The sequence below is a fragment of the Ooceraea biroi genome, chromosome 3 (genome assembly GCF_003672135.1).
Source record: "Ooceraea biroi isolate clonal line C1 chromosome 3, Obir_v5.4, whole genome shotgun sequence".
NCBI lineage: Eukaryota > Metazoa > Arthropoda > Insecta > Hymenoptera > Formicidae > Ooceraea > Ooceraea biroi.
The window spans coordinates 13,133,122-13,145,789 of record NC_039508.1 but is presented as its reverse complement, the minus strand read 5'-3'; the positions used below and the strand labels follow the sequence as shown (position 1 = coordinate 13,145,789).

At 38.9% G+C, this 12,668-nt stretch overlaps 2 protein-coding genes and 1 long non-coding RNA gene across 3 annotated transcripts; 2 read left to right on the top strand and 1 right to left on the bottom strand.

Moving 5' to 3' along the window:
- Positions 1-35: 35 nt before the first annotated feature.
- On the top strand, positions 36-493 carry LOC105277097. The gene is made up of 2 exons (XR_893538.2): positions 36-178; positions 398-493. It is a non-coding gene; the product is annotated as an uncharacterized LOC105277097 (long non-coding RNA).
- Positions 494-4,252: 3,759 nt separating this feature from the next.
- On the top strand, positions 4,253-9,031 carry LOC105277095 (kinesin-like protein KIF3A). Its single transcript, XM_011335256.3, has 9 exons — positions 4,253-4,401; positions 4,815-5,233; positions 5,402-5,592; positions 5,672-5,811; positions 5,912-6,109; positions 6,210-6,601; positions 6,692-7,109; positions 7,318-7,443; positions 7,601-9,031. The coding sequence occupies exons 1-9, from the start codon at positions 4,387-4,389 to the stop codon at positions 7,733-7,735; spliced, it is 2,034 nt and encodes a 677-aa protein (XP_011333558.1). The 5' UTR covers positions 4,253-4,386; the 3' UTR covers positions 7,736-9,031.
- LOC105277096 (lysosomal Pro-X carboxypeptidase) lies at positions 8,412-12,068 on the bottom strand. The gene is made up of 7 exons (XM_011335257.3): positions 11,776-12,068; positions 11,471-11,611; positions 10,920-11,200; positions 10,332-10,489; positions 10,082-10,254; positions 9,522-9,880; positions 8,412-9,305 (listed from the first exon to the last, which is right to left on the bottom strand). The coding sequence occupies exons 1-7, from the start codon at positions 11,935-11,937 to the stop codon at positions 9,101-9,103; spliced, it is 1,479 nt and encodes a 492-aa protein (XP_011333559.1). The 5' UTR covers positions 11,938-12,068; the 3' UTR covers positions 8,412-9,100.
- Between the last annotated feature and the right edge of the window lie 600 nt (positions 12,069-12,668).

The following is a 12,668-nucleotide window of genomic DNA, read 5'->3' as shown; positions in this document are numbered from 1 at the left end:
CGACGCTCCAACTTGGAGCGATCGTCGCGACATCATCCCCACTCCATTCCCACCACGTACTACCGCGTGCTGCAGAGTGCCATTTCTGACAACACTCGGGACAGTTCGCTGGCAATGCCGATATGAAGCTGGCTCCCCCATCGCGTCCCTCAATTGAATTATTCCAAAGGCGAGTGAGGTAATTAATTCTTACGCGGATGTTGATGTGAGTGCAATGTAGAGACGTTTATTCCTCGCGCTACTCGCTTCCGGAAAGAGAAAATTAAAAGAGAGAAATGTATGGAAAGAAATGAGACGCTCTTGAACGAAGCTGCGTGGACCATTGTTATCGCACATCAATTGCGCTTTACGTTTAGTGTGTACGTCAAATACTGAATTATTTTTTAATTAATTGCAGGAGGACGTAAATAATTCAGAAATCAGAAAAATATAAGAGAAACAGAAAATTAATGGAGAAAATGTGGAAGAGTCGGACAAATAAAATATCCAAAGCTGAATCATCGCTCGCTGAGTACAATTATTGGGTTGGCCAAAAAGTAATTGCGTTTTTTTCCAATAGATGGACATACATGTCTTGAAATGTAACTAACTTCATTCTAAACCATAAATTCATTATGTAGGTTAACAACTCGCAGTTCAAGCTTGTTTTAGAAAAAGAAAGTACACGATTTCGTTAACAATTGTTTGTTTGCCGTCGATTTCTAAATGGAAAATCAAAAAGAACATTTTCGTCATATTTTGTTTTATTACTTCCGAAAAGGGAAAAACGCTATGCAAGCTCATAAAAAGTTATGTCATGTATATGGCGAAGATGCTTTAAAACTGCGGTAGTGTCAAAATTGGTTTACTAAATTTCGATCTGGAGATTTTAATGTGAAAGATGCACCACGCTCAGGAAGGCCAATCGAAATTGATGATGACAAAATAAAGGCACTGATCGATTCGAATCGGCGTTTAACGACACGAGAGATTGCTGAGAATCTTAACATATCGAAATCGAGTGTTGAAAACCATTTAAAACGACTTGGATACACCAGTAAGCTCGATATTTGGGTAGCACATGAGCTCAAAGAAATTCATCTCACTAAGCGTATTGACATCTGCGATTCTCTTTTGAAACGTGAGGAAAATGATCGATTTTTGAAACGTATGATAACGGGCGACGAAAAATGGATCGTCTACAACAACGTCAAACGAAAAAGATCGTGGAGCGAGCGTGATGAATCTGCTGAAAGCACTTGAAAAGCAGATATTCACCAAAGAAAGATTATGCTGTCGGTCTGGTGGGACTTTAAAGGTATTGTGTATTTTGAGCTGCTTGCAAGGAATCAAACCATTCATTCAGACGTATACTGTCGTCAACTGGATAAATTAAATGATGCCATCAAACAGAAACGTCGAGAATTGGTGAATCGCAAAGGTGTTGTGTTTCACCATGATAACGCTAGACCACGTACAAGTTTGGTCACTCGTGAAAAATTGTTGCAGCTTGGATGGGATGTGTTACCATGATGTTACCACATCCACCATATTCGCCAGACCTGGCACCATCAGATTACCATTTGTTTCGTTCTTTGCAAAACGCCTTGAATGGTAAAACCTTTACTGCTGATGAGGATATCAAATCGTTCTTGGAATTGTTTTTTGCTGAAAAAGATAAGAACTTTTTTGAGCGCGGAATCATGAAGTTGCCTGAAAAATGGAAAAGATAATCAAACAAAATGGACAATATATTGTTTAATAAAGTTTTTGTTTCCCATGAAAAATTCGCCTTGTATTTATATAAAAAAAAACGCAATTACTGTTTGGCCAACCCAATATTTTGAATAACGTTTAAAATATTTTACACATTTTTTCCTTATTAAAAATATTTGAAGAAGGAAAATAGAAAAAAAGGAAGATTAGAACGAAAGAGTAAAATATGAAATAAGACGAAGAGAAATTATAGATCCGGTTTATAATCTGCATAGACTAGATTCTTTCAAATAACAGTTATGTTAATTAGTAGAATGTAGAGGCTACTGGCGCGATTGCTCCTTAAGTGAGTCAACTAAGATAGTCGCATGATAATCTGTTCCACAGCGAACTTTCATCGATAGAATAGAAAGTACACGTGCATACATACGCATGTGCGTGCATGCATCTCTCACGCGTGCACGTTTTCCCATCGCAAATGAAGCGCTTATTGTATATCGATCGTTTAATTGCAGTTTCAGTTGCACGAGACACAATGCAAATGTCACGGGAACAAACGCTGTAGCGCGATATGAATCTATTCCGGATTACAGGATATCTAAGAGATCGGAAAGAGAGAAAGAGAGTCGATTAATGACCGTTGACTAATTCGAAATCAATACTTAGCGCGAAAACTACCGAGGAGATTTATATTACAATCAATCCGCCACAGGCGACACAGTAACGGAGAACACCTTGTAGCAATAATATAACGGTATATTCTCCGTATGTCGTAGAAGCGACCTACTGACCGCGCAAATTTCCATGTGTGTTAACAAAGTAATAGCTTCATTCAGTGCAATATCATAATATACATAATTCAGTAAAAATTATTTAATTTCAGTGCATAGAATAATTCCTAGTATTTTCTGGAATTGTTTATAACAATTACAAATGTTGACAGAAATTCCCTGAAAATAGACAATTTCTTCTGTACAATCAACGGCATAAATGCCGTCGCTACTTGCGAGTAAGGAGCGCGATGGGCAGATGGCGGTGGCGGCTAAAGGACAAGTAGTAATAGGAATCTCTCCAGTCTGTAAGTAACGCAGATAATATTACGATGCACAATGTATTTGTAATAATACGAAATAATACTTTGTATTTCATAGACTACTTTTTTATTTTGATAAAATAAAAATATTATGTAGTATTTATATATTGTATATATTATATATAAAAATATTATATTTCAATTGCAATGTTTCTGTAATATTAGCAATATTTCAGAAATATTGTAAAAAATAATGCTATAAAGTACTCTATATAATTTGCTGTATTAACTTATATAAAACTTACATATACAGATTCTCAGAAAGACGGTTATTTATTGTTTGAAAAGAAATAAAAAGATTAATATTTTTGTTATTTTATCAAAATAAAAAAGAAGATAAAATGAGAAATTAAAGAAATATTGTAAGATACATATATTTAAAGAAAATAATTAAACTTCAAACGCTCATCAGTTATTTAAAAAATATTGTTCTAATTTAAATATATTTCGAAGCTTGTTCTCTCTACGTTAGCGTTTAGTTGATACTAGGATATAATTAAAATTTATTATTAATAGTATTCTTACTATTATACATATAGTATACAATATAGTATACATACAGAATTTTATTACTATCTAAACTACTGTTTTTTTTTATCAAAATAAAAATGAAGATACAATGAAAAATTAAAGAAATATTGCAAGGTATATATACAGGGTGTCCCGGGTTTTAACCGACAAACTGCGGGAGCATATTCTACTAGTGGAAATAAGAAAAAATTCTTATATCGAGTTTGCTTAGAAATGCTTTATTACAAAGTTATAAACCAATATTGAAAAGAAATATGAGATAAGTAACAACGGAACATAGTGTAGAATTTGGAAGGTCGAAGATGTTTATGTTACGTGTATTCACATGTATTCATGTTCACTATGTTGAAACGATTCAGTATGATTGTTACTTTCACAACAGTAGCTGTTAGATTTCAATCGTCGTGTCAACTAGCAATTACTATCAGAATGCCAAAAGTGTTTTCAAATGAGGAATACACTGATATATATATATTTAAAGAGAGTAATAAAAACTTCAAACGTTATCAGTTATTTAAAAAATATAATATTGCTCTAATTTAAAAATATACTATACGTGTGTAAACATATAATATTAATGAAAGCGCATAGTCTATGAAATACAAAGTATTATTTCGTATTATTACAAATACATTGTGCATCGTAATATTATCTGCGTTACTTACAGACTGGAGAGATTCCTATTACTACTTGTCCTTTAGCCGCCACCGCCATCTGCCCATCGCGCTCCTTACTCGCAAGTAGCGACGGCATTTATGCCGTTGATTGTACATCGCGAATGGGAAGAAATCTATCAGCAGGAATATTGTTTTCTTTATTATCGACTGCAGATTTCTGATAAAGAAGGAATTATCGGAACAGCATAGTCATAGATGGCTTTATGAAAAGGTGGCTGTGGTTGTCCAAAGAGCGCTGGGTGCGCGCGAATGCAGCCCGCAAGAATCGATCCATTTGTTTACGGAGGTCGTCTGCTAGAGAGCTCGACGTTTCTGACGTGTCCAGACGTTTACGCATTATGCTGTGAGAAACGCGTTTTTATGTGACTGCTGCGGGCAAACGGATCCGCGATGCCAGGCACCGAAGTTAGTATCCACACGAACGCAAACGCTTCTTCAAGTAGGAGAACTCGTCTGACGTTTCCAACATCAAAATGCTCCTTCGCGAAGTAGTTGTAACTATGCCGTGGCAGGGCCCCCCACAGTATCTGATTACTTTCTTTTTCTATTGATTATTTTATTACATTTTCTCATAATTTATTTTTATAAGTATTGATAAGTTTTCTATATTAAATCTTTAGATACACTAAAGTGTGTGTAGTCTTTCCTTGTTTGGGCTGGTTTGTGACATCCCGACGTCTGCTTGATGAACATCGAAGATCTTATCAATATTAATGTCTTTATATTAATAATTTGTATAATTTAAAAAAATATATATATTTTTTTAACTGGAAGAGAGATTTGTTGTTCTCACGCGATGCTTGATGCTTGATGTACAGGATAGTACGACAGAGTTGGGGGAGATAGAGAATGTCAGGGTGGTGGTGCGAGTCCGGCCGTTGAGCACCAAGGAATTCGACAGCCGCTGCAAGAACATCACGGAAGTGGATACTCTAAATGGCGACATCACTGTGGAGAATCCCAATGCGGCACACGGGGAGCCACCGAAAGTCTTCTCGTTTGACGCGGTGTTCGACACGGATTCCACGCAGGTGGACATCTACAACGAGACCGCCAGACCCATAGTGGACAAGGTGTTGCAGGGATACAATGGAACAATCTTTGCGTACGGTCAGACTGGTACTGGCAAAACTTACACCATGTCGGGTGCCAAAACCTCACCGCAGGCAAGGGGAATCATCCCGAACACGTTTGCACAAATTTTCGGACACATAGCCAAGGCCGACGAAAATCAGAAGTAAGAGATATATTATTTTAGAAAAAAAAATACCGTTTGTAATATAAAATGCGACATACAGCCTTTTTTTACAACATATAGCTTTTTTTAATTTATAGCAGTATATGATGCAAATAACATGATCGAAATGATAAGATAATTGTTAATCAACTATATTACTGTTGACAGATTTCTTGTGCGCGCGACATACTTAGAGATCTACAACGAGGAAGTACGCGATCTGCTTGGTAAGGACCAGAATACGCGGTTGGAGGTGAAGGAAAGACCGGACATTGGAGTGTTTGTGAAGGATCTGAGCGGATACGTGGTGAATAACGCCGACGATTTAGATCGCATAATGTCGCTGGGAAACAAAAATCGTGAGTATGGATATAATAAATCTATAATATTATTATCTACAGTATTAAGAATAAAATAATTCTGAATTTGCGAATGCAGGCGTTGTTGGAGCTACTGCCATGAACGTGTCCAGCTCCAGGTCGCACGCGATATTCACGATCACCGTTGAATCTAGTCAGATTGGTGAGGACGGGGAGCAGCACGTTAAAATGGGGAAGCTACATTTGGTAGATTTAGCTGTACGTGTAATTGCATAGTGAAGAGCCATAGTGAAAAATGATATTTTATTAAATCAAACATTTCTTCGAATCTGAATTGATTTTTTTTTCGATTCCTTAGGGATCAGAGAGACAGAGCAAGACGAAAGCGACGGGCCAGCGACTCCGCGAGGCCACTAAGATCAATTTGTCACTGTCTACATTGGGGAACGTAATATCCGCTTTGGTTGACGGACAAAGTTCTCACGTGCCTTACAGAAACTCCAAGCTAACCAGGTTGCTGCAGGACTCGTTGGGTGGAAACTCGAAGACTTTGATGGTGAGTGATACTTACTTCATATTCATCTTAGCTAAAGATAGAAATTAATGTACACACCCAAACTAGAGTTTTGATTAATTGACGAATATTATGATTACAGTGTGCGAACATTAGTCCAGCAGATATAAATTACGACGAGACCATAAGCACTTTACGTTACGCGAACCGCGCGAAGAATATCAGGAATCGCGCGAGGGTCAACGAGGACCCGAAGGACGCCCTGCTCCGTCAGTTCCAAGTCGAGATCGAGCAGTTGCGCAAACAGCTGGAAGAGAATGGTGCGCAGCCCTCGGAATCCGAGGAAGAATCCGAAGATTCGGATGAACCCAAAGAAACGAAGCGCGACAAGAAAGCCCGACGTCGAAGGAGTCAGATACTGTCGATGGAAGAGCTGGAAGACAGAGACACAGACTCAACAGAGAAGGTCGATAAAGCTGAGAGAGACGATAAGAGTCCCGTGGACAAGGACGTCATCGAACTGAAAAGAACTCAGTAAGTTCTTGTCAAAGTGTGAAATTAATTAAAAAAATAATATAAAATAAGTAATAAATTATTCGAGTATGCAAATGTTCTTAATTTCAGGAGCGAGAAAGAAGCGCTGCGCGAGAAGATGCAGAATTTGCAGAACAAGATCTTAGTGGGCGGTGAGAATTTGTTGGAGAAAGCGGAAGCTCAGGAGCAGTTGTTAGCGGCCGCCGCGGTCGAACTCGACCAGCGGAAGAGCAGAGAGGAGCAACTGAAGAAGGCCATCAAGGCGAAGGAGGCGGAACGCATCGACATTGAGGAGAAGTACTCGTCTCTGCAAGAGGAAGCGGCCGGGAAAACGAAAAAATTGGCCCGCGTATACACGATGTTGATGTCCGTGAAAGCGGAGCTGTCCGACTTGCAACAGGAGCATCAGAGAGAAATGGAGGGGCTCCTGGAGGGTGTACGGGGAATCGGCAGAGAATTACAGTTGCAGAATCTGATTGTGAACCATTATATTCCCGTTCAATATCAGGTACGTGCGGAAACGTCGATTCTTTAAAATGATATCAACGACTAAATTGAAACGAAAAATAGAGTTTTTTAAGTATCATTGGAAATTTTAAGAAGAAATTTGAAAAGGAATGGCGGTCAATTATCGCGAGACTGAAAAGTATTTAAAATTAGATCAAAGAGATTTCCTTTTCTTGAATACATTTTATTAAACACATCGTATCTTACAGACGATGATCAAGAGATACGTTCACTGGAATGAAGACATCGGCGAGTGGCAACTGAAATGCGTGGCGTATACCGGGAATAACATGCGCAAAGCGCAAACTGTGGCACCGGCAGGAAATAATAAAGATGTACACAATCCATTTACATCATTAATTCGAGAAAAATTCTTTTCCTGCTAGCATGCATGTTGAAGATTATCAGCATTCTCTTTTACAGTCAAATTTTTATTATGGATAGAGACTTTGTAATCTAATATAAAACGTTAAAAATTCTTTCCTTTCACAGGCAATGCCGCCGGACATGTCGAACATATATCTCTCTTACAACAACGGAATAGACAATACGTTCATACCGAAGAAAGTGCGGAGTCGCTCTGGCGTCCCCAGACCAACCACGGCGCACCGACGCACGCCGCATTGAGGACAGAGAAGTTCCTCGGCCGCGAAAAGAGAACAGAGGTTTATCTTTACCCACATTTTTTTGTAGATCTATATTTGTTTCTTTTTTTAGACTTGTCTACGTCTATACATTCGCTCGCGCAACTGTGCAGTATACTTCAATACTCACATCGGTGACCCGTGTGATTAGATTGGACTCGTTTTAATATTTCAGTCTGACATCTTGTATTATTTTTTGCGATCCTGAGATTTTTTTTATACGAGTATGACATACGAGAAAGATAACTCTGTCATGCAAATCCGATTAATTGAAGATACGATTTGAACAGCGATCATTATAGAAAGGCAATCGACATATACATTGATTTAGATACTTGTTAATTATGAGATTTAGATGCAGCAGATGGACGCAGAACTATTTATTTAAATGCATTCCTTTTTTAATTTTTTTTAGTACGCGTAAGAAGCACAAGTATTTTATTCCAAACTATTCAATTTCTTTTTTACTTGTGATATCGTTTGTGATAGCAAGAGAAACATACTGCAACACATCGTGCATTTAAGTTACATACGTCTTCGTGTTATAACGATATTCGAGAGAAATCATTGTTAATGTGGAAACCCGTTAAGAAAATGGAAATGATGCTGTACCTGTGGTATGAAAGAGATATGGGAGTTTCGAAGAAAAGACATTCTTAAGAAAAGTTTATCTTGTATTTAGAAATTCATGTATCTTCGGTAGCTTTGTCCGCGCTTACGCTCTTCATAATAATTCCTTTAGGTAACTTTCGCATAAAAACTATTAAGTGAGGCGATAAAAAAAATAAACTAGAACACAGCGCATATTTATAATTAATGTCAGTATTAGTGTAAAATAATCTCGATAGCATCCTGTATATCTTCATTTGATGAAATAGTCATCCTTATGTGCTGTAACGCTATCAAGGGATTTTACGTTTTGCATTGTAACATGCAAAGATACTTGAAAGACATTCGATTATGTGAAAAATATCTGAGAAAAAAACAATAGTTGAAGACGTCTGGTCTTTTAAATATATATTTCGGACTTTCACGTTATTCGAAAATGTTTTATTACGTGAACCTTTTAGATGGCTCACGACCAAGTATGTGCATTTATCATTTACTGTGATACACGAGATACTTTCGCGTACGTTTTCGATTTAGTTTTTTATCAACGCGTCGTTCAGCGTTGTGTAAGTAGCCGCTCAATGGTAACGCTGAATATCTATTGTTGCCATCATGTGCGTATCCTGTTTTGTATTTATAATTTGAGAAATAAAGAAGACAAATTTCAAACGACGAGTAGACGAGTTAATGTGAGTTCGGCAACTCCGCTGTTTTCTTCGCCGTTGCGCCAAACTATCTTTCACAGTACAGACTGGTACTCCTTGATCCACTTTCTGATGGAGTACCGATGGAACTTGCGCGCCACAATAACGCTGTACGGATCGTTGCTGTTGCTCTCTCGCAGGTCGAGATGATGCGCGGCGTCTGGTATTATTATAGCGATCGCTGACGAGGACAAATTGCGCAGCACACCGCCGCTCGTCCACGGATCCAGCAGTCCATTGCTAAAAAATATGGAAGAATCGTGTTTATTAACGCCCAACGTAACAAAGCTGCTGGATAGAGATAAAATAACGCGAAGAGATGCGTGGAAATAAACGTCAGAAACGTGATAATAAACGCAAAAAAAGAAAGACTAGAAATGAGAAGGAGCGATGCAAGAAATAAACATTCGCGTCGAAGTTATACACAAGACATGATCGATACGGAACTCAATGTACCTGAAATTGATGTTGGTCACGTTGGAATAAATTAGATTCGCGCAGCCGTATTGATGGCAAACCAAGTTAGGCTGCGACGACACGGAGTATCTCTGGAAGCAGCTACTGTTGTAATCCTTGAAGCTCCACTGTGCCGGTTCGAACATGTCGTTGACACCGTCGAAGCACATCGGCATCACCATTTCCGTGCACGCCTGATAATCCCATAAGTCGCCAGTGTCCAAGCTTGGCTGCGCGTTCTTCGTGGACGTGCAACTGGCTGTACCGGTATAGTTCGTGTAAACGTTGATTGCTTCGTACAGTGCCGACAGTAACGGCCTTCCGGTCAACGAGGGGTTCTTCAAATGTTGGCAGAACATCTGGAATCGTAGGAAAAGAATCAAATCTATAAATGTAAAATACCTGATTTATATTTTACCTAAATTTTAAGTTATTCTTTGCATTGTACGCGTGCGGGACAAGGAAACTAACGGTTTTACGCAATTTTTCAGAAAAAAAACGAGACTATTTCGCTAAAATATTCGAGGAGAAGAAGTTTGCGATCGCAAATTGCAGCTCACGTTGATCGGATTGCCTGGTAGCGGCGCCAAGAAATCAGTCCCGTACGGATAATTGACCATAGCCAGGTTTATGTAAATCTCCTGCAGAAAATCCTTCAGTACGTTGACGTGTTCCGCAGTCTTTAGCGGGTCGCACAGTTTCCAGGTGTCGGACAGCCATTTTTTACCCTCGTCTAGCATGTAAGAATAACAGAGATCAATTAGATCAATTAGAGAATTGATTGCTAAGAGATAAGTGGACTGTCGTTACCGTTCGAGGTCACTTCGGTTATTGTGCTCCACGATTTCCGGATAAGTTGCGGGCATGCCGAATTGGAGGCGCGAAAGTCTGACGTTGTTATCCGAGCAAATGCTTCGCATTCCACAATGCCAGTAAATTGCAGAATCGGCGCTGAGGCTGCAATCGCGCTGAAATACGATAATTATTGTTCACGTCACTTGATAATCTCTTGTTCAAATAAATCAATTTTTATCATCGATATCGACAGCAAAAGAGTCTGTACATATACTTTATCGTAGGCGTTAATATCATTTTAATAACATTCATAATAACATTATAATAACATTTGGCAAGTCTGTGATATTTGAAATAGTTTTCAACAGTTATCAGTTAATTCCGATAGAAAGAGGATCAAGTTACATGATGAAAGATAATTTATATTAATAACATCGCTTTAAACATTATCTTTCACGCCTGATCTCTTCGGTTATTGCCGCAACGGGACGCTAAAAATATAGCGGAAAGTAATAATAAATTCATTGTATATATTTTTCTTGCCTCGTGTATATTTTTAACTATGTAAACAAGATACCAGTATTGTCTAGCGATAAAACATACCCTTGAACGACATGAGGATACTTCATGCGCATCCAAGCACTGAGCATACCGCCGTACGAACCACCAAAAGCTATAACAGGACTACGTTTGTAACCCGGCTTCGATTTCAAGTATGCAATGAGCTCCACGTAGTCGGCCAGAGCTTGCTGAGACGTCAGGTAGCCGAGATGTTGCGGATCTGAGAAGGATTTGTTCCCGTAGGGTAACGATTCACCATAATAACGATGCTCTGCGAAGACCACCAATGCACCAAATTGAGGCGCGATTTCCCATAGGAAGCCCTGTCGAGTATTTCGACAAACAGATTGTGAGAACATATTTTATAAAACAGGAATTCTTTAATATCTATTTTTATATTTTTGCTTTTAATGTAGTACATACACTAATCTCTTAAATATTTTTTAATTTATTTCAGACTGGTTTAGGTGACGTGAATAAATTATTAGGAATTAAGGTGGAGTCGCTAGCTAATGCTAACTAGCTAATTGAATAATTAGAATTAAATCTGTCTCGGATTGAATTAATTCCCATAAAGAATTCGCTGCTCCTACCGTGTTCTCTGCGAAAGTTTCGATTCTGCCTTCATTCCCGGTGTAGAAAAATATAGGAGCATTGTCCGTTGTTCGCCAAGTGTCATTCACAAGATATCTCAATTTAAAAGTGTCCTGCACGGCAAAACTGAAGTGGTCCACCTTGAAACAGATCAATAAAAAAATTAATAACAATTGTTACAACCGTCATCACTTTACCATCATCATAGCAGTCAACGCTTAATAGTCGAGGGCGAACGTTACATGTAATAACAATCAAGCAGAGGAAGCAGTAACGCATGTCACACACGTGACAGAAAACTTACGCGCACATCGAACGTCCTGGTCTCGTATCTGTACCTGGCGCTGCGCGTCAACGGCGCGTCGTAATGCCGGCTCTCGGCAAACTCGTGTCGGAACATCAGCTGGACCGTCGGCTGGCCCAACGCGATCACGATCAGCAATAGCGCCCGCAACGGTAGGTCCATGATGACGCTAGATCCAGCTAAATCCCGATCTCGACCTGGTCGAGTTCTCGCTCGTGCGTCGCGAGCTCCACCAGTTTTCCCTCGCCGCGTTTTGCGACTGACTGACCCGCCGTCGGGATATACCAATGCAACACACCACACACACATACACGCACGCACGCACACATTACACGCTATCTCCGCGCCGCTCGTGTACGCGATGTGGAAATACGAAACGAACGGATTGAACTTTAACTCGTTCGATTCTATTTGCTTCCGTTGTGTTCTCTCAACAAATGATTGACGATCTTATCTTCTGTTCTGTCTCTGTTGTATACGTTAATTGATCTCTGGATGTTTATTCATCTTGAAATTGTTTGCATTGAAAAATGGGATAGTCTCTCACCGTCTGTAAAAATATTTCAATGTGTACATATTGTTCTCTTTTTATCACTGGATTCTCTCGGAAAGATACATGATAATTTCTGATATACTTATACTATATTCGATTTTTTTCCATCCGGCAAACGTTCGTCGGATGAAAGCTACGTCAACAGATCACAGTTATTGCGGAGAATAATGAGATTTCGGGGATAATGACGATAACGGGTGTCGACGGCGACATAAATTCTTTATTACAAAAAATAAATTAATTCACTCTACATACAAAAATACATAACTAAATTAATATTAATAATACTTCTCTATGTCCAGTGATGACACCGGTAAATCAATGTTACCTATTTAAATGT